The sequence below is a fragment of the Netta rufina genome (assembly GCF_964035555.1).
Source record: "Netta rufina genome assembly, chromosome: 6".
NCBI classification, from domain to species: Eukaryota; Metazoa; Chordata; class Aves; order Anseriformes; family Anatidae; genus Netta; species Netta rufina.
The window spans coordinates 6,195,242-6,219,176 of record NC_140129.1 but is presented as its reverse complement, the minus strand read 5'-3'; the positions used below and the strand labels follow the sequence as shown (position 1 = coordinate 6,219,176).

Here is a 23,935-nt window from a genome sequence, read left to right as displayed (position 1 = left end):
TCCTGTACAGAGTCCAATTTAGCATTTTTACTACTGTTTATTATTCATTGATAAGAGCTCTTTAATTTATTAAACTGAAGAGATAGCATAATTGCAGTAACTGAAGCTTCTCCATAAAATGTGTTGCCAAGCCATGATCGTGGTAGGCTGGAATTCAATATTTAACATTGCTTTAGGCTGATTTCAGAATCTTTTGCATATGTTAAAATGTCACACCCTTTCGAGGAGCATGAGTGTGTTAATGAAATGGGCAGACAGGCCCACTTTGTTCTGTGATTTGTCTCCAGCATTGACTAATTCTGGGCGTTTCATAAATTCAAAAGGATCCCAAATCCATATGGTTTGTAAATCAGAAAAGTGCAGAAGTGTTCGCAGAACTGTTCCTTTTCCATAGAAATTTATGACATGTTCTTGTTAAACATTCATAGTTTTTAGGGAATATTTGCATTTAATTTTAAATGAGTAGTTTGAACTTTAAAGTCTGACCGTGCTTTGTCCTTACTGACACGCATTGAAACTGTAATATTAGAAATTATAGATAAATATTGCACAAATATGTTCCTATGTCTGTGTCGGGAGATGTTGAAGGTTGTTCTTTTGGCTTGCAGATATTGCAGTTGCTGCACCGTATGGTGGAGAGGACAAGAGAGGACTTGTCTATATCTACAATGGAAGAGCAACTGGTTTGAACGCAGTCCCGTCTCAAATTCTTGAAGGGCAGTGGGCTGCTCGCACTATGCCACCCAGCTTTGGGTACTCGCTGAAAGGAGCCACAGATGTGGACAAAAATGGATATCCAGGTCCTTGGCTCTGCATATCACTTTAGATGAACTTAATAGTTCCACTGACTAACAAGATAGATTTAAAAATAAATTCTAACATGAAGTTTTTGTCCTTTCTTCCCAGACTTGATTGTTGGAGCCTTTGGTGTTGACACAGCTGTTTTGTACAGGTGAGTATTGCTCTATGCTTTTTACATAAGTGCATGCAGAAGGAAAGCTCAGTGGCATCCGTTAGTTACAAAACCAAGCTAGATAAGAGGCAAGTCCTGAAATTCTGCTGATCCACCTTTCAGACTACTGGAAATAACAAGGGAAAAAGGCTGCACTGCTCTTTACGCTGTGTAAATCTGCAGTCTGCAATTAATTATTTATCCCTCTCAATATATCTGTTGTTAAGAGAAAATTTAAATAAGCTGTGTTTAAAGCTTTCTGACTAACAGTTTTCTAGATTCTGACGTGTAGGGTGTTGGTAACTATTACATTGTGTAGTCTCAATATCTTCATCAAGGCTTGCTCATTTGGGGAAAACACCTTATTTGTCTGTGCTGAAAACAGGAAGGGCTTTGCATTAACACTTAGCCTTAGCTGTCCATGTTAAAACTGTAATGGTAGTAAAAGAGCACAGCAAAGGTTCTTGCTTTTCCTTATCAATTCCAAGATAATTTGTTTTTCTTGAAGTTCCAATAAATGTTTAAAAGTGTGTATGTGTGTACTTCATAGTTCAATGGAAGGGTATTGTCTACCGTGGTGCTGAATGCTGTTGAAAAGGGTATTTTCTTTGTAGGGCCAGACCAGTTATTAGGGTGAATGCTGCCCTGGAAGTTAATCCAACCATTCTAAACCCAGAAAACAAAGCCTGTATGCTGTCAGATGTAAAAGTTTCTTGGTAAGCAATGTTTCTCCATTTTCCTTTGAGGGGAGGGAACTTCTCATCTTCTATTTTCATAGTCTTCCAATTTTGAAAGGACTCATGAAATCTAACCAGCCAGTTAAAAAAAAAAAAAAAAAAAAAGGAAGGAAAGAAAGGTAGGAGGCAATCCAATGTTTTTTTTTGTTGTTGTTGTTCTGAAAGAACAAGCAATACTAAATAAGAACTCCTCAACTACAGTGGGAGGACCAATATTGTCTTCAGTAGACACTAGACTGACTCTGAAGTTGCATCCTCCCTGCAGAGATTGCCACTTGTCTGTGTTGAATAGAGTAAGATCTTCCCAAGGTAGAAATAGACTACACCACTTTTGCAATGTTTTCATCTGGAGGCTTTCTAGTTGAAAAATAGAGTGGGCGTATGGAAGACATATGCAGAATGGTCTGCGGCGTGGACTGGTTTTGGTTCAGTGGTGTCTTGTTCCTGTACTATTATCCAAACCCACTTATCCTTTCTAGTGCTGCCTTCCTTTTAAACTCAGTATGGCAGTTCCTTTTAGCTTTACGAGTTTATGACTCGCCTCTGATTGCAGGAGTAAACACTCTGCTACATGGGTGACTATTTCTACATGAATCATGAATCCAAAGCTTTGCATTGTTTACATTGCTGTCTACTAATATTATCTACTAATATTAATAAGTTACAGTTTCTCTTCCACCAATAGAAAATGCGACTTGGGAGTGACCTAGAGTCTCAAAACATAAGACATTTGAACTGAGAAAAAGTGAAGAGTTCTAGAAGAAAATAAGGGGACACAAGTGTGTGAAGTAAACTGAAATAAACTGTTCTTTTTTCCTCCAAAACAGCTTCAAAGTCAAGTTCTGCCTAAAAGCAGATGGCAAAGGAAAGCTCCCTAATTCGCTCAGTAAGTTTTGTTAGTTTAAAAACTTCAGATTTTTTATACTCTGCAGACATGATTACTGATCACCGTTCTTTCACAGCACAATCCCAACAGTTTGGTAACCGTAAAGATCTACTGGATTTTCTTCAGTAGATTTTTTTCTTCTGAAGTTGTGTTGGTTGAAATCAGTGTAATTTTTAGTGTACTTAGGACTTAAAGCATATGCTTCAACATTTTGTGGAAATAGTCTTGAAGTCCGTTGTATTTTTGCAAAAATGAGATCAAGCCTTACTTAGAAAGGAGTTTCAAATAACAATGTTCAAGTACATGCATTGTTAGGCCTTAAAAATATAGACAAGCCACAAAACTTTTCATATTTCTGTTGAAATTGTGAGCCTTTAATTGATGTAACTGATTTAGGGATTAAATTTTCTGGATCAGAATCAGAAAGATTGTTTCAAACAGGTTAAGTTGTCTGAGATTTTTGTAGTGTGGCAGATAGCCTGCTGTAATCATATTTTGCCTTATGACTGTAAATGTACGATGTCCATAAAGGAGGTATGATGTGGGAAAAATCATGTAAATAGCTGTTATATATTTAAAATATTTGCTAATGTTAGATTAGCAATAAAGTTAATTTATATAAATGTTATGGGCAAGATTGTTTCAGTGTTTACTGGGGGTGGATGAGCTTTTTTCTTGCAGTTCCAAAGCAATTATAAATGTATCGGTGCTCAAACAGTAATTTATTTTCAGTTTTGAAAGAATGAGCAGAGTCCAGTTTCAAACCATAATAGTGCTTTTTAGCTACTGTATTGAGAATGAAGGTTTTAGATTCAAACAATTGGAGGTTTTACAAAGCTTCAAGTGTTAAGGTTTTATTCTGGCAGAAATTAGCTTTTAAGCCCATTTCAATGTGAACGTGCTCTGTGTTTAATTGGACAAAATATCCCTAATCTGAATGCTTTGGATTGGACAGATTTCCAGGTGGAGCTGCTGTTGGATAAACTTAAGCAGAAAGGAGCCATAAGGAGAGCTCTCTTCCTTCACAGCAAACAGCCGAGCCACTCTAAGAATATGACTATTACAAAGGGGGGCAAAATGAATTGTGAAGAACTTGATGCTTTTCTGAGGGTAAGTTTCCATTTATGCTTTAGTGAAATCATTTCTGGTGCACTGTCTGTTAAAATTCCTTGTGTTAAACGTGTTTAGAAAAATGCTAGAGAAATTTTATGCCTGATGGATAAACCTGGAATTATTAAACCCATTTGTCTCTCCTGGGTTATAGCTGCTGTCAGAGGATGAACAATGGATAGTGTTGTGATTAAGGTCCTGGTCACTTAAGGGGACTGGAAATTGAATTTTGAACTTTGTTATTGACTTCTTGAAGAACTCGTCTAGGCAAAAAATTATTTATGATTTGCAAGAAGCATGGAAGTCAATAAGCGGAGTTTGTGCTTCTATCTTGGAGGTAAAAGAAATGAAGAAAAATATGGATCCGCAACTAAAAAGCAAAGATCAGCAAATAACAGAGGCACCAGAGAAGGCTGAAAGACTCTTGGCTCCTTGTCAGTCAGCCCCTACAAATTTCTGTGGGTGCTAAATCAATAAAATGTGTGACCCAGTAGGAGAAACACAGTCTGGAAAAAAAAAAAAGGAAAGAAAGCTGAAAGTGTAGCTATGTAAATTAGATGCAGCCCAGATTTACCACTGAGTACTTACAAATCAAGCGTAAACAATACTTAACACTCTCTGTCCCTCAAATACAACAAAAAATAAATAGAAAAATAGTGGTAATCATCAAGGATTCATTGAGGACAGGGAAATGGGTGGAAATAGACATCACAGGTCTTAGTGTTGGCAAACTTTATTACTCCTCTGCCTGACATTATCATATGGAAAGCAACAAGATGTGATGATACAAGATGACCTTCACGTTGATGTAAAAGTCATTGGAAAACATGAGGAAGAGTTATCACTAGGCTTCTGTCCAAAGAAGATAGCTTCTAAAGTAAGGTCCTGTAATAAACTGTTCTAGGTTCAGTACTTTTCAGTATTTTTGGAAACAATAATGAAGCAGAGTTTACACTGATAAAATAGGCGGCTAACGTAAAACGAAGAGAATTTGTAAATACTCTGAAAGACCAGATCAGAACTTAATAAATGGAATGATTTGCAAAGTATGAAAATCAACAAATCCAAAAAGAATGTGTGCAAAAGAACATTTTTACGAAGCCCGAAGCTGAATATCTTTGTATGCTGCTAAACATCCCTCAGATGTTTTGTCTGATAGAAAAGAGTGGCATTGTACAGGCTCTAAGCCCCTTGCTGCTGAGCTTTGACTTAATCCTTCTGTATGCTCTAGTTTTACACTTGTAAAACAGGCATGTTAATACCAAAATTGCCCATATAATGAGTTAATATTGCAGGTTCTCTGAGATTCTCTAGTCTGAACAGAGCTCACATATTTTAATGCTTTGGCTTTTTCCTTCCTAGCAGAAGGAAGTAAGACCAATAAACAAAAGTACTGGCCAATATTGTTGCTGGGATGACTTAACTAGGGATACTTTGTTTTATTTACATGCTTTAATTGTAATTCAAATCTTTGGTTTCCTCAGGATGAATCTGAATTTAGAGACAAACTAACTCCCATTACTATTTTTATGGAATATCGCCTGGATTACAAGACAGCTGCAGATGCAACAGGATTGCATCCTATCCTCAACCAATTCACTCCTGCTAACATGAGCAGACAGGTACATTTCTGACACGATCTGTGATGTGAGAACACAGAATGTATTTTCAGCATTCAACACTTACTACATTCATCCTAGCACTTCTGAAAAATGAGGATACAAAAATACGCATATAGGCTTTAGTCTCTGGGTTGTGGAACTTCTGATTGGACTTGTATGTTTCTTTTCTCTTTTTTTCCTTTTCTCTGTGGCAAATTTTGACACACTATACCTTAGCATTGGACTTTTTTTTTTTTTTTTTTTTTTTACCCAGACAGTGTTATTCTTTAGCACTGGATTTCTTTTTTCACCCAGACAGTGTAACAGTATTCTAAAGAACGTAAGTTAATAGCAGTACTGGAGATGTTATCCTTGAAGTGTTGGAGTATTTCATCCATTCCACATACTGTGCTGCTCTGTGTTTTATCAGTTTATAGCTCCCATAAGGTGACAGTTTTTTGGGTTTCTACCCTTTTGTATAAAGATTTTACACCTCTTTGGAAAGAGGATAATGGAGATACAGCCCAAGACAAACAGATTATTCAAAGTAAGGGAAGAGGATGAAGACACTTAGCATTAGTCCTGGATCTGCCAGGAACATTCAGGATTGTGGCAGGCTTTTTGATTCAGTGTTGAAACAACATTATTGGAAATGTGTGGTAGAAGAGATGCAGGAATTATTAAACCAAGATGCTTTTGATTTTTGCGTAGGCACATATTCTGCTGGATTGTGGTGATGATAATATCTGCAAACCGAAGCTGGAGGTTTCAGTAGAAAGGTAACTAATTATATGAGAAAAGTGGCGTAGGAAAAGCTAATGTCCCCACTTGATTTATAAAGTTTGAGAGCTTGCAATGCTGTTGTTAAATTAATAAAAATTAAAATAATAGTTGTTACTAATTGTTTGCTCTCTGTCAAAAAAAAAAAAAAGTGTTGGGTTTTATGGTTTATTGCAGATTTTATTTAAAAAATTATCTCATAAAACAGCATATATGTAGTATTTGCTCCATTTTTTGTTGGTGATTATAGTCATGTTTTTTAAATACAGTGCAGTGCTCTCTTGATATTCTTGAAGCATGTGTACTGCCTCTGGATTTCTCTAATGCCTTCACGCAATTTCTGAATGCCTCATTGCTTTGAGTTAGTTAAATGCAATATACGTAGCAACCTGAATGCAGAACTCATTTTTAAACGGTTTTTTTTTTCAGCGATCAGAAGAAGATCTATATTGGTGATGACAATCCCTTGACACTAATCGTCAATGCTCAGAATCAAGGGGAAGGAGCCTATGAAGCAGAACTCTTTGTCATTGTTCCTCCCCAGGCAGACTTCATTGGTGTTGTTCGTAACAATGAGGTAAAATTGCTGCTTTTTGCCTCGGCCACTCGAGACCTTTCTAATGTGGCTTATCAGTTATGAAATGACTCTTGCTTTGTGGATGTACACAAAATCTGATACTCAACAAGAGGTCTCAGAGGAGCTAAGCTAGTCAATCTTCATGTTATTTGGCCCTGCGATCCATATTTCCTGAAGAGAGTTTTAACCCTTGTCTGATTGTCAGTGCTTCTTGATGTATGTTTTAAAGAATCAAGTGCTTTATGTCACAGAAATCATCAGTGCTACCCAACATAAGAGTGATGAATTTTTTCTTTGATAACCTTGAAAGAACATGTCTCATACCAGAAATATGTCTCCATGCAGACTTCAATATTCAGATTTTATTAAGTTGGTTTAGTGATTATGTTAGGACTTAGAAGTTGGATTAAAGTTAATGTGGCATACCTAATGCTCTTCTCCAGAATTTCATGCTGATGTCAAAAGGTAAAGAAAGACATTTGGTAATATTTCTTCTTATTTTTTTTGCAGGCTTTAGCAAGACTGTCATGTGCATTTAAAACTGAGAATCAAACTCGCATGGTGGTTTGTGACCTGGGAAATCCCATGAAAGCAGGAACTAAGGTAAGGTTTGGTCCAACAGGTGTTTCAGTCCCTCATGGGTTTGTCTTTAGATTTATCTGATACTGACTTTTTAAAGTATATAATAAAGAGCTAGTTCATAATACACCTTTCTCTTAATGGAAAAGTAATAGTGCTTCTGTCTAGCTTTGTGAAATTTGAGGGTTTTGTCTATCTGAAACCTCTGCACTTATATCAAGTGTAGCTGAAACTAGATGAAATCAAAAACTTAGTGGGACCTAGCAGATATTAAGATATCACATAATAGGTCTAGTTTTCTGAGGAAATAGAGTAAAAATCAGTCACAGCTAGAAACACTTTGACAGTGTTTTATTCTAAGAGGCATCTTCGCAGATGAATAATAAATGCTACTTCTAAAGCATTGAAGCAACTGTCGTGCACTGACTTACAACAGATGTTGTGAACTTGTGAATTTTGAACTGTTAAACTATGCCTTGTTGTTTAGACTACAGTGATTTTTGCAACACACATGGAGGCTCAGTTTTACCTAAAAATGGCTGAAGCAAGGGGGCAAGCATGATGTACACTATATAGTTCTAGTTTATGGCAGTGATGCATCAGCTGTAATCTGTAGAGAAGGGTTCGTTTACTGCTGTGATGAACCACCCAATTTTATTTGGCAATTCTGTATGTGTACTCCAGATGACCACATGCCTCAAGCAATTTCACTGTAATATAAAAGTATTAAGAAGCTTTTATCTTGCATTTTATTGTGCTTCCACTGAACCATGGTGATTTTTTTTCTGAAGCTATTAGCTGGCCTGCGCTTCAGCGTGCACCAGCAGTCTGAAATGGACACCTCCGTGAAGTTTGACTTGCAAATACGAAGGTATGGTAATCTGTGAATATGCATGTCACCCGGTAGATCGTGTGCGAGGTATATAGACTGAACTGAGCAGCTCTAGGTTCACTCTGGATTAAATCTATGTTTTTTTGCCTGGTAATGTTTTAAAAAACACAGACATTCTTCTATGATTTATGCTTTTAAAATCTAGGGACAAGGTAGGAAAACAGTTTCCTATTTGAATGTAGTTTCTTTTGCTACTTCTTAAACATGTAATGGCACAGGTGACATATTGATGGTTTAATAATGAGGAACAAAAACATTTAAAGTGTTTCAAGACAGATCTTGTGTTTTTGTACCTGCATGCTGTTGTGCTCTCCTAGTAGTTGTGTGGTGCCACAGAATAATTTTTGTTTTGGATTCTAGCCCTGTTATAAAACTAATGTTTGGACACTAAATTCTTTCTGATGGAAAAAGAGAATTTCAAATTTTACATATGTTGAGAATGAGAGGTCTAAGGCTTCTAGAAGAGGCAATTCATGTCATGACATTAGCAGATGCAATATGCAGTGGACCATTTTATGTGCTGTACTGTAGCCAGCATAAGGAGAGTCTAAAAAAAATTGAACAGAACAGCAATGTCCTTTTAATTATAAGAACTTTCATATAAATGTGAGATATAAATATGAGTGTGTGTTTACTGGAAATACTTAGGATTTGGAGATGTGATTGAAACCTTTTTCCTCCACCATTTAAGGGTTTCATTTTTCCTATGTTGCAAATAAATTATTCTCATGCACATGCATTTTTCATCTACAAGAATTAAATAACTGTAAGCCTGGCATTCTATTTTAATGATACATTCTATTTTAATGATACAGTGGTTTGCCATACTGATCAAAGGCCATGGCAGCATTCAATCTCTTTGATCTCACACAGCTGTCTATTCGATTTTCTCCCTCTTCTCCATCATCTAGTAAGCTGTGCCGGTGGCAGAGGGGTAGGCAAAAGTAGCTCGGGCACACTTTTCTGCTGTGGGACTAGGTCAAGGCCAAGTCTCTAGGCAAAGCAGGTGTCCTGAAGAGGAGCTTTAGGCTTTGCTGGCTACACAGTTGATGTTACTCAGCATTTTCTTAGGCATGGCAGCTAAGGAGCAGAGTCAGAGCAAGCTTTGTTTCCTTTATTAACTTCTCCCTGTGCTGAGTGTGGGACTGGTGTGTGTGAAAGAAAGACCTCGCTGGAATGTGCTTTTTAGTTTTTAGCATATATTTTTTCTACAGTGACTCGTGAGTCATGTTCTGATGTTGCATGCAATTGTTTGAAATTTTTTGAATATTCAATTCACTTCATTTAAGAAATTAACTTCTTTTTTCAGTTCCAATCTGTATGACAACCTAAGTCCAGTAGCATTCTACCAAGCTGATCTTGCCATTTCAGCAGCTGTTGAAATTAGAGGGTATGCACTGATACTTTAATACATCTTTTTTTTACCTCAAGTAAGCTTTGTCTGTTTGTTTCTTTAGAATTTAATAAACTTCCAGGACTGCCTATGTTAGTTTTCGGGAAGCCATACATAATTGTTTTAGCATAAAAAAGAATGGTTTTCTAGCCACTCTTTGGACTTCCAAACCTTACATAATTACAAAATGAATTCCAAAAAATGGGTGTTTGGCTTCTTTTCTCAGTTATTTTTGGGAAAATAAGTTTTCTCAGTTTATTTTGGGGAAAGGGGGGATCACACCTCATTTTTACGGTTAGACATTTCTCTAGATCACTTCCTTCTTCCACAAAGCTTTTCTAAAACCAAGGTTCAGAAGCTTTCTATAAAGATAAGCTTGCTTCACCTTCTTCAGTCTTAAGCATAATATTAATATTGTAATGACTTCATTACCTCCATTGCCTACTTAATATAAATACATAATTCATAACTAAAAGCTATACAGTCCTCTTGCTTAGCCAGTTAACTCAGCTTTCCGAGTCATCACGTTATTAAATTTTCATTATATTCATTATTGTGGGCTAATTTTATTAGTATTTGGGGGAGCAGAGGTGGAGAATCACTGAAAAGCATTATTGCTAGCTTCACTCTTTTCAGTGCATGTTGAATTATTCTTATGAGTACTGATGAGTCTCTACATCCATCAGTATTCCATTAGTGGAACATTTCACACCATGTTTTCTTGGTGACATGTATAGATCTTAATTCTTCTAATACTTTACTAAATGTTGTAGGGAGAATTTGAAGTTTAGGACAGGAAAAAATGACACTAACTACACGTTCCATTTTTTCACATAGAGAAGAAAATCAAACATTTAATATGCAAGCCACTCATCCTCTGCTTTTTCAGTTTATTTTAAATACAGAGAATGAAAAATTGCAGGTTTTAGGCACCTGAATTTTTTGAGATGTTATAGAGAAATTCATTTAATGTTTCACACTTGATTGTAACTACTTGTTTGCTCCACTGTTTAGTGTGTCGTCTCCTGATCACATATTCCTTCCTATTGCAAATTGGCAGCCCAAGGAGAATCCAGAAACAGAAGATGATATAGGGCCTCTCGTTCAGCATATCTATGAGGTATGCCATTACTACTGATTTCAGGGACACAGTTCGGTGATAAAGAGAAAGAACTCTTTGGTGTCTCTTTTTGCTAGAATAAATTCTTTGTTTCTATGCAAGAACAAAATAAAGACCTTATTATGCTGGGTCAATAATTGATATGTGTAAGAAGGGTCAGAATGCCTGCAATTAGTGTAACAGCAGTGGACAAGTACAAGACTTTTTTTTTATACATGATTACACATTTTACTGTCTGTAAGATTTTTTTAGCCCTTTGAAATCTAGCTAAAATATATGAAGTACCTTGAACTCAGAAAATGACTGATGGTTGTAAATTATTCAGTATCCCTATTAGTATTCCAATTGTTCTGAATCATTATGGTGAAAGACTTCTGCCGTGAAAAATTTTAAGTATTTAAAACTTCCTTAAATAATGATCACAGCTTTAATCTAGCTTGTTTAATTAAACAAAACTGAGAGCTGTGTGAATAACTATTTGAAGTTGCTCTATAACTTATAAGAGACCATTTATCTGAAGAAACTGATGGGCATGAGTATCTGCACTCAGAGTGTCTCGGATGAAATGTGCACAGTGGCTGTGATTCATGTAACAGGCAACAAAAACTACATTTCATCAGGGCCAAAAAAAAAAAAAATAAATCGTGCCATAGAGCTTTTCTTGGAAGAATTTTTTATCAAATTACAGAAATAATTTTAAGTTTTGCCTGCTGGGGGACTGCAGTTTAGTTAGCGTTTTCATGTCAAGCTGTTGAGGGTAAGGGTCTTCATGTCAGTATTATTTATGAATTAAGTATAAACTAACTGCTGTGTGTGCATTAACCAAGAAGGTTTATTACATGTGTTTTATTTTCATAATCAGCTGAGAAATAATGGCCCAAGCGCTTTCAGCAAGGTGATGATGACTCTGCAGTGGCCTTACAAATATAAAAACTACACACTGTTGTATATTGTTCAGTATGAAATTGATGGTCCCATGAACTGCACTTCTGATATGGAGATCAATCCACTGAAAATTAAGGTAAGTGGGGCTTTTCTTTTTGCTTGAGTGGAATGAAGTACGTTTGTTTGTTTGGAAAAACTCTTAAAAACACCCAAATCTCTGAGAACTTTTGACATGCCGAGTTAGGTTTTCATCTGTTGCTGAGGAGCAAGACTCCACTGTTTGGTGGTACTTGTCAATGTATAGAAGTGAAATAAAAGGTAGACAACAGATTGTCAACCCAAATGTATACTTTTTTTTTCTGTTTATTCTTGAAAACCATGAGTTTTAAGTCCAAAGCAATGGAATTATGTTGAACGTGGTTTTAAAAACATTCTAAAAACATCAGGGCTGTTGATGTGAATTTCCTAGGTTTTTATTGCCTGCAAGAACATTGCTTTATTTTTTTCTGTTACGAACTTAATTATCCTAGGCCAAAAGTCCCACCAGTTTCTCAGAGTTAAAAATCTGAAGCGTTGAGGTAAAATACTTAAAATATTGCAATATCAGATTTTTCACTGCAATCTAAGAGTACTTTTATGTTCTATCTAAACAAGAAAAAGTTTTGAGTTGAAGAGAAATTAAGATACTTGAGGCTCTGTGATAGTTCTTAGTAGAAATTTGCACCAGTGATCAAGAAAAGGGCAGGAGTAATGTTTTAATTACAGCTGTGGTTGAAACCAGAGTCTGAAGAACTGCAGATCTTAACTAGGATAGAAAGAGGGAAACCTCTGAAGTTCTATGTTTTCTTGACCCTTGTAACTTACCTAGAGAAATCTGTGAACTTCAAAGTTAAAAATGACTTATTTGTGTTTCCTTGATGTATCCTAGATTTCGACTTCTAAGGATGATGACAAGAATGAAACGCTTAGCAGGGAAGATAATCGTGATCACCGCATCGGTCGAAGGGACGTAACTGCCATTGAAGGGGATGTGCACACTTTGGTAAGCTTTCAACATTGGTATGTCCATAGGATGCTGGGTTTTTAAGGGAGAGGTATAGATCCACGAGACACAGAATCATTTCAGAAAATGGGTTAGAGCTTGTTCTGTAAAGGGTAAGAGACAAAAAATCATGCTCTGGAGCTGTTGTTTGGGTGTTGTTTTTTTCCCCCCCCCTCCCCAATGCATATGTTTTCCTCAGGGTAGTCATCCAATGAGGCATGTGCCTGCAGTTTTGTGCTGCTAAGTTTTATGTCCTTAAAAACCAAGGTCAAATTGACCACTTCATTCAGTGTTAGACTTCATTCAGTGTTAGTCTTCTATATAGCTCTGTTCCCTCAATTTGGAAATCAATGCTTATAGCATTGATAAAACAGATGCGGGTGAGTGCTGCATCATCTTTGCTGTTAAGAGTTGTAGTTAGCAGATGTACTTAAACTACGCAGAGATTTAAGCTGTAGCGTAGCTAAAATCACGGTTATGAAACGAAGCCTTATTTAGCTCTGCTTTCTTCTTGAAATACTGATGGGGTTGCATCAATGTTATCTTACGGATTTTAATGGAAATGTGATCGAGAAATGCTGCCTAAACTTCTGACGTTCTAAATATTGCTTATAGGTTAGGTCAGTCAGTCATGTTTGAAGTCTTCTGTTGAATCCAACAACGTGTATTTTGTTAGATGCATTAATTCCCATGAGTTTTCCCATCAAAAACATGTGGAGGGTGATAACACGAATTGATCAGAAACTGTCCTCCACGCTACAGATATTTTTTTAATATCTACATAGATAAAGCTACTGCCAGTAGTTTCATCTTTGGGCTCCAAAAACCTAGAAATGGCTTACATAGCACTTCTCTGAATGCAGACTAATGGAATATTTCAAGTAGTTATTTAATATTGGGTTTTATTTAGCGTACTTAAATAGCTTATGTTGCTTTGCCTAGTTAATAGAATAATAAAGTACACGTATGAATCCAGTAAGGCCATTAAATTTTCAAATATTTTCCAATATCCTTCCTTATTTTTACGCGCAGGGCTGCGGGAATGCTGATTGTTTAAAGATAGTCTGCCAAGTTGGCCACCTGGAGAGGGGAAAGAGTGCAATATTGTATTTGAAGTCACGCCTTTGGACCCAAACTTTCATGAATGTGAGTGACTGTGTGTAGTATGGCCCTGTCTCTGAAACATAAGTGATTTTATATCCACATACAACACTAACTTTGTTTTTCTTATCCAGAAAGAAAATCAGAATCACTCCTATTCTCTCAAATCATCTGCTTCATTCAATGTTATAGAGTTCCCTTATAAGAATCTTTCCTTTGAAGATATCCACAATTCTACGGTGGTAAGTCATTTACATCCATTGTGAGTTAACATAAATAACTATTTCAAAATTAATGAAAAAAGAAAGATTGCTCAATAGCTGTTTATGGTTTGATTTAATGCTTATTTCATCTGATACTCTATTCATAAATTAATTACTGTTGTGCACACAATCAAGTACAAAAAATATTTTTTGCACTTTAGCGTTCACAATATTTGTAGCTTTAAAGATTTAACTGAAAAATGAAAAAAGGAAGTGATGGTGAACAGGCCTAGTGTTCTTGGTAATGTCAGTGTTGCTAGAGAAATATGTGACTTGAAAATTGCACTCTACTGCATTAGTCTGAATAATGGACCTTGATTATATTATATCAAATACGCTGTGTGTGGAAGTAAAAGACCATCTGTGCTCTAGAGAGGTTTGAAGAGAAAGGAGACGGGGTAGAAACAGAAGGGAACGTGTGGGTCACTCCATTTGGCTGCCAGATTAAGTTTTTGGTAGGCAGTATAGTATAACAGATCTTTAAAAAAGAAAAGGGGGGGAACACGCTGAAAAAGGATTATGATTATTCATTTTTGAATATGGTTTCCAGTGCCTGTTAGGAACTGCTTTTTTATCTCTTAAACCTTGTGGAGTTGAATCCTTCTTCCCAGAGGAAGGTGAAAAAAAATCTCCCTCTCCCCCATTTAGGGTGAAAAGAAAGGAAAAGCAAAAACACTTTTTATTATTTTTTCTCTAATTCTCGAACACTTCTGAAATCCTACTGTTGTACTGAAAATCACCAAGCGTTATAGAATACATGTTGCTATGGTATCACTGACTGGAGAAAAAAACAACTGAAAATCCTAATAAATTAGGGACAATGAAGCTTCTATGTCACTATTTAAACTTTCTAATTCTTTTAAATCACAGATTTTAAATATTATAGAATCCAGATAAGCACCACTTAAAATGCATGAATGAATTTACCATCCTGCTGCTGTGCAAAATGTCTTTAATTGCTTTTTTCCCCATTAGGTTACTACAAATATTACATGGGGCATTCAACCGCAGCCTATGCCTGTACCAGTGTGGGTTATAATTTTGGCTGTCCTAGCAGGATTATTGCTCTTGGCTGTCCTAGTGCTTGTTATGTACAGGGTAAGTACTGCATTGTTCATTCTTGTGTTGGTTTCCCTCGTAGTCTGTATTACTTCAAACGGTACCAGCAGCTTGCAGAAATACACCGTTTCCTTAATGAGCTGAATCTGTGAACCTTTTAAATAGCTGTGAAAACATTTCAGCTTTGTCAGGAAGAAGTTGAATAAAAAATGATGTCTGCAGTTGTGCTGAAATACTTGGCTTAATTTTTTCAGCTAGTACTTGCTGATTACGGAGGTCAAAAATATGGAAAAAGCAAGTGGGAGGAGAAAAAAGTATGGGTTGTTAAAATCTGATCAAGAAGCAGAGAGAAAAAGAAAGGATGTGTGTATATTTTGACCGTCACACTGCAATTTCTTCATTTTTCTCTGAATTATAGATGGGCTTTTTCAAACGTGTGAGACCACCTCAAGAAGAACAAGAAAGAGAACAACTGCAACCACATGAGAACGGGGAAGGAACATCAGAAGCATAAGCAGAGTTTTATCTGTGAGACATTCTGAAACTTTAAAATGCCTACATCTTAGTTACAAATACTGGTTTCCCCTTAAGGAAGAAACACTCGTGACTGCAAAGCTGCTGGTCTCAAGCTATCAGCACATACAAAAGAAGAGCAATATACTTAAATCCTCCTTTTTGTATTAATCTAACATGTCTGCACTGATTTTTTTGTGAAAAACCTTAAGAAAAACGTAGTCCTATGATTTTGCTTACTGGGGTGTTTCACAGACCAACTTCACGTGAACTGCTACACAGACTCCATTTGTTGCAACTATCTAGGGAAGCTGTTGGCTTCAAGATCACATTTTGCTTCAGTTGATTTGAGTTTTAGTACACTACACTTCATTTCCTTGCTCTGGAAAGCTGGTAGCACAAAAAATGAGCATAGCTTGTATACGCAGGTCAAACCTCCACAGGGTTTGAAGTTGAGTCTGTGTATTATTTGGGCTGAATTTCAGTTTTTGGCAAAACAATGGAGGTAATACTGTGTGACAGGTTATCTGATACATCCTGGAGAAACTGTTAATCATTCTGGCATCTCATGGTTGACCACCTCCAATTGCAAAATAGAGCAAAACAGACTGTTTGAACTATACTATCATCAAGCCAAATATATCTAGATGCAATCTAGATTGCATCAGTACTTTAGCCCCACTCTTGCGTGCCCTGAGAGAACAGTGAGCTTGTCTAACGAAGCAAAGTATAGCTGGCAATGTGGAAGAGCTTGAAGAGAGAAGGTTGAGTTGGCTTGGTTCGTTTCATTCATTCAGTCTTTATTTCCTAGCACAAAAGACATTTCATTATGCTCAATACATTTCATTACTGGTAGAGACACTAAGTATTTAATTTCATTGCTTGTTTATAAACATACCAAACTTGAGTGGGTTCAAGCCATAGGTTTACATTATTGTTAGCTTACTTCCCTCAGTATCGGTTGGGTAAAATGAAGCTATGTGTACTTACGAGAGCACACAAGAACGTTGTCTATATGCATTTCAGTAGCCATGTAACTGTAAATTAGGAGGTTATTTGGCTTGCGACCACGCTGTGTTGCACACATCTCAGAGTGGACTTAGTTAAACTCGTACAGAGAGGCCTTATATTGGATTTGTTTACCCTCTTCTCCAAAAAAGAATAGACTCCCTGCATGCAGCCAGATACAGAAAGAAGGGTTCCTGCTATAACTATTCCAATGGGTTTTCTATGTAAACAAGCTCTTAGAAGGATGAAAACTTTTGGTTTTGTTTTTGTTTCCTGTGTTGTGTTTTTTGAGATGCGTCTCACCGATAGATACTGCAATGCCCAGTAAACCCAGAATTATCTGAAATGAATGGTCTGATTCAACTCTCATTTCTGCATTCTTTCTGAGATGTTCAACTCACAAATAGCTTTCGCTGTTAAGTCCATTCTTACTTACTGAACCGTGATGGTATTTGAGTCGTTAAGGGAGACAGCAGAAAGGCTGTGGAGACCAGTTTGTATATCAGATCTAGGCTTGCATATTTATCCATTTACATGTCTTTATTTTAGACAAGTTGTTTAGATTTAATTAGTTTGAGAAAAGTGTAGGGCAAAATTCTGGTTTCACTAAATTTTCAAGGTCTTTGGTGTGGCCCAGGTTTTACTTTTGCCTTTACTTCTAGTATTATTACTAGTAATACTGTAAGGAATCAGGAGACACTTTTATCCTGGCCCCAAAATGTGACTGTATAAAACACACTTTGTCACTTACAGAGGCTTCTAGTTCTCACACCTTGTCAATTTATTATCTATGTGCAAGAAGATTGCTTCTACTCAGTCTTAATCTCAGTAGGTTAAGAGGTTTAAGAAACTGCCAGACAGGTCAGTAGCTCTAATTCTTATGTGTGTGTCTTCCTTACATGTACACACCATGTTGACTTGAAATTTATTAGACTACTTGCATGTCTAGGCATTATAAGGAGATGAGTTTAAAAAAAAAAATCATGGTCAAGATTTCTTCAGCTGACGTGGAAGGGATAGTGTAGCCCTCTTAATGTCAGTGCTAACTACATCTTGTTTTTCTGTGGCAACTGGAAACTCATTTTGCTGTTTTTCAGGATAAAGAGGTACATTTTATTGGTACATCTACTGTAGCTATGGAAAGTTTCTTCCATTTATTGAAGTCACAGAATTCTTATTTAAGTGATTTTTATTGTCTTACATTCTACTAGAGAATAAAAACAAATAGTAGCTTGTCTCATGTCCACTAGTTTCCAGTTTCTTTAAAAAAGAGAAGTAACATATGTAAATGGAGTATACAGGTTACTGTAATGAATATAAATAGAAAACACCCCAAATTCAGTTTAGAGCAACACTTGTGTTTCAGGGAGATTGAACAGAATGCTCTCCCAAAGGAGGGTACAAGAAACCTTTCATTTTGCATTCTAGATTTGGCTGGAAGCATACAGAAAACATATATGTACACGCTTGCATCACTATAAGTTTCATAGTGGCTTACAAGTGTTGATGTATTCTTACAGCAAATAGTTCAGAGGGATATTAAAACTTTTAAAGGAACTTTAATTTCATTCCAAAAATACGTATTTAACGTCCTTGAGTCAACTGATGGCCATATGATACACACCACATGTGTTTAAAAAAAAACAACAGAAAACAAATACAGTAACAGATAATTGACTTAGTCCTCTTGAGAGTTATGTTTCAGAAGCATAGTTTTATATGTATAAAGTCAGCAACTAGGTAATTGTTTAGCCAATGAAAATATTTTATAAGTGCTATATCTTTTATAATGAAATATGAAATTCTATAACTTTTCCAGTTTGCAATTATTGCAGCATCTCATGTTGCATATTAAAAGGTGATTTATATTACAAAATGCATATTATCTAGTTCTATATTTGTCAATATTTAGAAAATATAAAGAGAATCCTAATTTATAGGTTTACATTGCTTTCGTGAAACACTACCAAATTATAGAGATGGCTTTGGTTTAAACATTACTGGAAAGTCAAATGTTAGTATCAAGCTTATTGTTTTACTGGTCCCATTTTTCTGATTTAAATTCTGATTCATACGTGGATCTTTGATTCACATAATGCTTTTGAAACTTTAAGAAAGTTTATTACATATGTCCGTCCTTTATGCAATGTTCGAAGCAAAGACTTTTAGATGTTCCTAAATTTGTGTCCATGGCTAATTAGTCACTGAGCTAAACTCTCACAGCTGTTTTAAAAATATTTCAGCTATAATCAGCATGTTCTTGGTGCTTTGAAGGATTCGTATTGCACTTAAATTTTTGCAATGTTAAGATCTGCTGATGGTAATCCATAGGCCCTGCAGTACTTTTCCTACACCCTCCCAAACAGTAATGGAGCAGCACTACCATGCTGAGAATCTACTGTTTTTCTCTTTGGTCTAGAGTAAGACCTATTCCACAGTCTAATGAAATCACAGCAAACCTGACATTCACTGCAACTGGTTTTGAATTGCACCCTTTGTGTTCAACGCAGCTGACTGTTTCTGAGGAAGAAAAAAAGAAAGATTTTATAAAAGGAAAATAGAAATGCATACTAAAAAGTAGTTGGCCTAACAGTTGAGCGTTGCAGCAAAGAGGTTTGTTTTTTTCTTTGTTTGCCTAATTCTGTGATGGGAAGAACCTGTAAGTGTTGGCAATGGCCTTCTACCACAAATAAGTGCCACATGTTGGAGCGTGATTACATGCTGAGCTCTCCTGACTCACTGATGTGAGTGGGCTCTGAACTCTTTGGTACTGAATCTCTATCTCCTAGTGCCCAAGTGCAATAAGACATGATCAGAACTGGTCCACTGCCAAGTCGTCTGTTTTTGTTTGTCTAGGAAGCCATGTAGCATTTGTTGACTTGCAGTGGTCAATGTTTTTAAGGACATTAACAAAACCAAGGTGTTAAAATGACACGGTAAATGAATGGCGCGTAGAAAGTTTTTGATCACCCACATTGGGTGAAACATGATGTATATTCTAAAGTGTATCCATTACTAACTCTTGAATTATTGAGAATTGGTACAAGATTAAGTTCTCTGTGGAAAACATGACTAGAGACTATACAATAATGGATTTGAGTCTGTAGTGCTACTACTGTTTCATGTGATTATGATATTTAGAATTTTGGTCTACTTCTTACCAGTCTGTAATTTTTTTTTAAATGATGACCCAGGAAATCTAGCATTACATGCAATGACCTTCGGCAAATATGCTGCATTAAGATTGAATAACTTGATCTTTGGCTTTTGCAAAGTAAATGATTTAATGTAGCATTTAAGCCTTAAAAAAAATATCTTTTCAGGCAACTGGTATTTGCTATGATGCACGTAAGTTCAAAATGTAAAGTTTTATTTCATCCTATTAGAGTTTTTTTGCATTGATTTTTTGCTCGTGCATTAAATCAGTATAACATTGTTTGCACAAGCAGAAAATTAACGTACTAACAAGACTGCTGCATTTTGGGTTTCTTAGTTAAGTAGTAAATATTTGTAACAAATGGGAATGTTTTCAATAACTATGAACTTATTTCCAAGGTCCTAGGTACATTTAAAGAGAGCAATATACATTTGAAGTCACCTTATTTTTATTAAATTATAAATCTTGCAAAAAGTGTGGGTATTATAGCACAGTAATTTTGTACTGATATAAAAAATAGCTATTGAGCTATGGTTTACTTTTCAATGCATTCTTTTCATCCTACTTCAAATTTGATTTTTTTTAGGTTGAATTTTTCTACATATGTATTCAATTTCAAAATACTATGATTGGATAAACTGTCTGAAAAATGTATTTTAAGTATTAAGTTGATTTTGATGTTTAGATTTTGGAATAAAACATCTCTTCACTAACATGACTTCCTTCTTTTTTTCCCCCCTAGATTTTTTAAAATATATTCAACTTGCCTATAACTGTTTCATTATATATATTTGCAACCATGGTTATCTACTCACAGTCGTATCTATACAGCTCTACTCAGCTGAAACAGTATCTATTAACCTCAAGTCAAAAGAATTCATAATCACACACACAAAAAAAGAGAATCTAGTCACAAATTCTCTCTTGTCACAAGAAAATGGCTTTCCTACAGAAATTTCCATGTCCCCTGAGCAATTAGTTTGGATTTTATAGCTGCCGCATCACTGTAGAATATGGCCAATACTTACCTTTTGGTTAGGGAAATTCTCAAAGCGGTGTTTATTTTCTTCTGTTATTCAACTGATTTTATCTCAGAATTGCAGTCTACTTTACAGTCATACCCATCTTTGTGAGTGAGGTGACAGTATATACTTTGCATCACAATACAGGCATACAATCCTTTTCCATCCATTGCGCATTGATTTGTTTAAATAAAAATGTTTGCGTTTGTGAAACCTTGTGGAAAAACTCCAAACTACTGAGTTTCCTGGATTGCTAGTAGAGGACTTGCTGACTTAAGGGAAATGACAAAAGAAGGTACACTGAGAACATGAAAATCTGGTATTTCTTTTATTTCACTGCTTCCAGTGACTTTACAGTAGCTACGCCTAATTTGTGTACAAAACATCACAGCAGTAGTCAAAGCACAATTCTCAGTGTTTGTTCAATATGCAATGCAGCCAACCCTGGTCTAGTTTTGTATAGCTTCAGTTGGTTATCAACACAGTGATTGTTAAATCCGTTCAGCAGTTCCAGACTAATACACTACTGAGAAATTACTGACAACAGCTGTATCATTACAGCAACAAGGGAACAGTTTTTTCCAAGTCCCCTTGCCATAACCCCCTTAAAGAAGAGGATGGTCCATGTCTTAAGGTCATTTATATCAATGGAGCTTCGTTACCTCCATTTGAGTTATGCTTTCTTTTGTTGTCTGGGTTTCTAACTGACAATACATTAATAAATATTAGTACATGACTGTATTTTTAAATTACCAGTTCAAGTAATTTAAGAACATGGTGGAAACTGAGACTTGATTAAAAAAAATTATGTGAACCTCTTCTCAAATATTGTCTCAAACAGATAAAGAGTTCCGTTTAGTGCTGGCAGAAGCCTCTAGTCACACTGGGTATTTCAGAAGCTGTGTTTTATTGTATCTTTCTGACAAAGCTACCAATTCAGTGCTGAACCATTAACTCCCCTTCACAGACACGTACAGCACACCAAGACTAAACTTGCAGGACCCAAGTGCATTAGTAACACAGGCCTTCCCAATGTGAGAAGCAAAAAAGATGTCACAAGTTCTTACAACATCACATGCAGACCATGCTTATGTATTAACTGCATATCTACATTACCAATTTCATCTCTACCAGCTTTCCTTTCCCTGAGGAAATTTTATCAAATGCCTTATTACATTGCTTCAGTGGTTAATGATGTGCACGTATTCTATAATCTGTTCAAAATTTGAAAAGTGTTTGAGCTACTTCTAAAGATAAGAGTTACTGCTGGACATATACCTCAAATCAATACTCAGGTAGGTGAAGTAAATCATTCATCATCAGTTTTCATCTCTTTTCAAATAAAATTTGGCTAAGAAAACATAACCCTGATTACAGTTTTTCATTTTTTTTTTGTTTGTTTTTTTCCTTAAATGGGTGTTAATTGTTTGTACTCTTTAAGATATGCAGTCCCTTCTCAGTAATTTACCTAAATTCAGGGCAAACGCCTAATTTCCATACTTTACTTTTGTGAACCATTTTCAATAACACGTTTTAACACACATTTAACAGATTTAGTTCAGCATTTTAAAAACGAGTAATTGTGCATATTCACATCATCGTTCACTTACAATGTTGTAGCTGCAAATGTGCTAAACCATTTTTCCCCAAATAAACTCAATATATTTTTTAAGAGCCCCTCATATCAACAAACATTTAGAAATGAACATGTACATGATCTACGCTTCCCAATACCACATGCCTATTCATCAGAGAGATTTATTAACCAGGGAAGTATATTGCTTAAAGTATTTTGCTAGCTTTGTCTGCATCCCTTTTCTCCTTCTGAACACCCAAGATAATGGGGATTCCAAACTGATCTGAACTGTAACAGAAGATGTTCAGAAGCAGCTCCTTTTTCTTTGCAGAGCCCTGATAAAAGGTTGAAATGGGAAGCTGTTTGAAAGGATATTGCCTAGGCAAACAGGCACTGAAAAAATGTTTTCTAAATGCAAGAGAGAATCTCTCCTTGTGAGTCGTTAGAGGAAAGTTACAAATCTGACAAATGATGGCTTTATTTGTCTGCTTTTTGTGCCCTCTTGTTTACTTGAAATCAAGATTCGTTCAAAAGAATTCAAGTTTCTGTGGGATGCATTTTTTGGTGTTGAAGAAGAAAAGGGAGACCAACTTATTCAGCTATTCTAAAGAAAAGTAGCAAAGAGTACCTACCTAAAGCTGAGGCAGGTGTACGTCTCCCAGTGCAGCACAATTCCCATGGCAGCTGTTGTCCCTAACAAACATGAGTGGGTGAAGTCAGTCATTTTTCAGCGGTCCCCAAAGGTTCCAACAAACTGTCAGCAACTGCGACAAAATTGTATTTTCAGTGACAATCCCAAATTTATGTGACATCACTGTTATCCTAATGAATTAACTACTTGTACAGAATGGCATTAAATGATAAGGAAAATACATTTTTTTTAGTTTTGCTATGAAATCCATGTTAAATATGCACTGTAACCTGACAGCTACTCCTTTGAATATACGAAGAATTTTGCTCTTTAACAGTTTGTAATTGTGTTCCACTCCTTTTTCCATTGCATAAAAATCTTCTGAGATCTGAAAACAACAGTTTAGCCTAAGGTGTTATGTAAAATTAAGATTTTATTGATTTTATTTGGCTAATTTTTATTTTATTAAAAGGGAAGTTAATCTCAAAGCAGATTTATACATTTCAAAGGGCTTTACATTCACTGTTGAAGCAGTACATTGAAAACATCAGCCGGTTTGAAAGCCCTTATGCTGAAGGAGACTTGGTCCTGTCCAACATTATTACATGATTACATGGGCTGCTCAACACCTCAGGCATGAAATTCAGTGTTAGGTGGTCCTGATGTATTTCAAAGACTTATTAAGGTTGGAAAAGCCCTCCAAGCTCACCTGGTCCAACCATCACCCTACCACCAACGTCACCCACGAGACCATGTCCCCAAGCACCACATCCAACCTCTCCTTGAACACCCCCAGGATGGTGACTCCACCACCTCCCTGGGCAACCCGTCCCAGTGCCTGGCTGTTCTTTTTGAGAGGAAATGTCTCCTAAATTCCAACCTAAACCACCCCTGGCACAACTTGAGGCCATTCCCTCCGGTCCTATCACCAGTTACCTGTGAGAAGAGGCTGAACCCCAGCTCCCCACCCCTTCCCATCAGGAGGCTCTAGAGAGCACTGAGCTCTCCCTGGAGACTCCTCTGCAGCCCAAGCACCCCCAGCTCCCTCAGC

At 36.3% G+C, this 23,935-nt stretch overlaps 1 protein-coding gene across 1 annotated transcript in view; it reads left to right on the top strand.

Annotated features, from left to right (window-relative positions):
• Positions 1 to 20,368, top strand: part of ITGAV (integrin subunit alpha V) — a 44,699-nt gene extending 24,331 nt beyond the window's left edge. The window contains exons 13-30 of the mRNA XM_084289289.1: positions 609 to 800; positions 907 to 952; positions 1,567 to 1,668; positions 2,517 to 2,575; positions 3,531 to 3,685; positions 5,170 to 5,307; positions 5,998 to 6,065; positions 6,496 to 6,643; positions 7,154 to 7,246; positions 8,014 to 8,093; positions 9,424 to 9,504; positions 10,522 to 10,627; positions 11,490 to 11,648; positions 12,441 to 12,554; positions 13,587 to 13,700; positions 13,790 to 13,897; positions 14,894 to 15,016; positions 15,396 to 20,368. Of these exons, the coding sequence (XP_084145415.1) occupies positions 609 to 800; positions 907 to 952; positions 1,567 to 1,668; positions 2,517 to 2,575; positions 3,531 to 3,685; positions 5,170 to 5,307; positions 5,998 to 6,065; positions 6,496 to 6,643; positions 7,154 to 7,246; positions 8,014 to 8,093; positions 9,424 to 9,504; positions 10,522 to 10,627; positions 11,490 to 11,648; positions 12,441 to 12,554; positions 13,587 to 13,700; positions 13,790 to 13,897; positions 14,894 to 15,016; positions 15,396 to 15,491 (1,982 nt within the window). The 3' untranslated portion in view covers positions 15,492 to 20,368. The remainder of the gene's footprint in view (positions 1 to 608; positions 801 to 906; positions 953 to 1,566; positions 1,669 to 2,516; positions 2,576 to 3,530; positions 3,686 to 5,169; positions 5,308 to 5,997; positions 6,066 to 6,495; positions 6,644 to 7,153; positions 7,247 to 8,013; positions 8,094 to 9,423; positions 9,505 to 10,521; positions 10,628 to 11,489; positions 11,649 to 12,440; positions 12,555 to 13,586; positions 13,701 to 13,789; positions 13,898 to 14,893; positions 15,017 to 15,395) is intronic.
• The last annotated feature ends 3,567 nt before the right edge of the window (positions 20,369 to 23,935 follow it).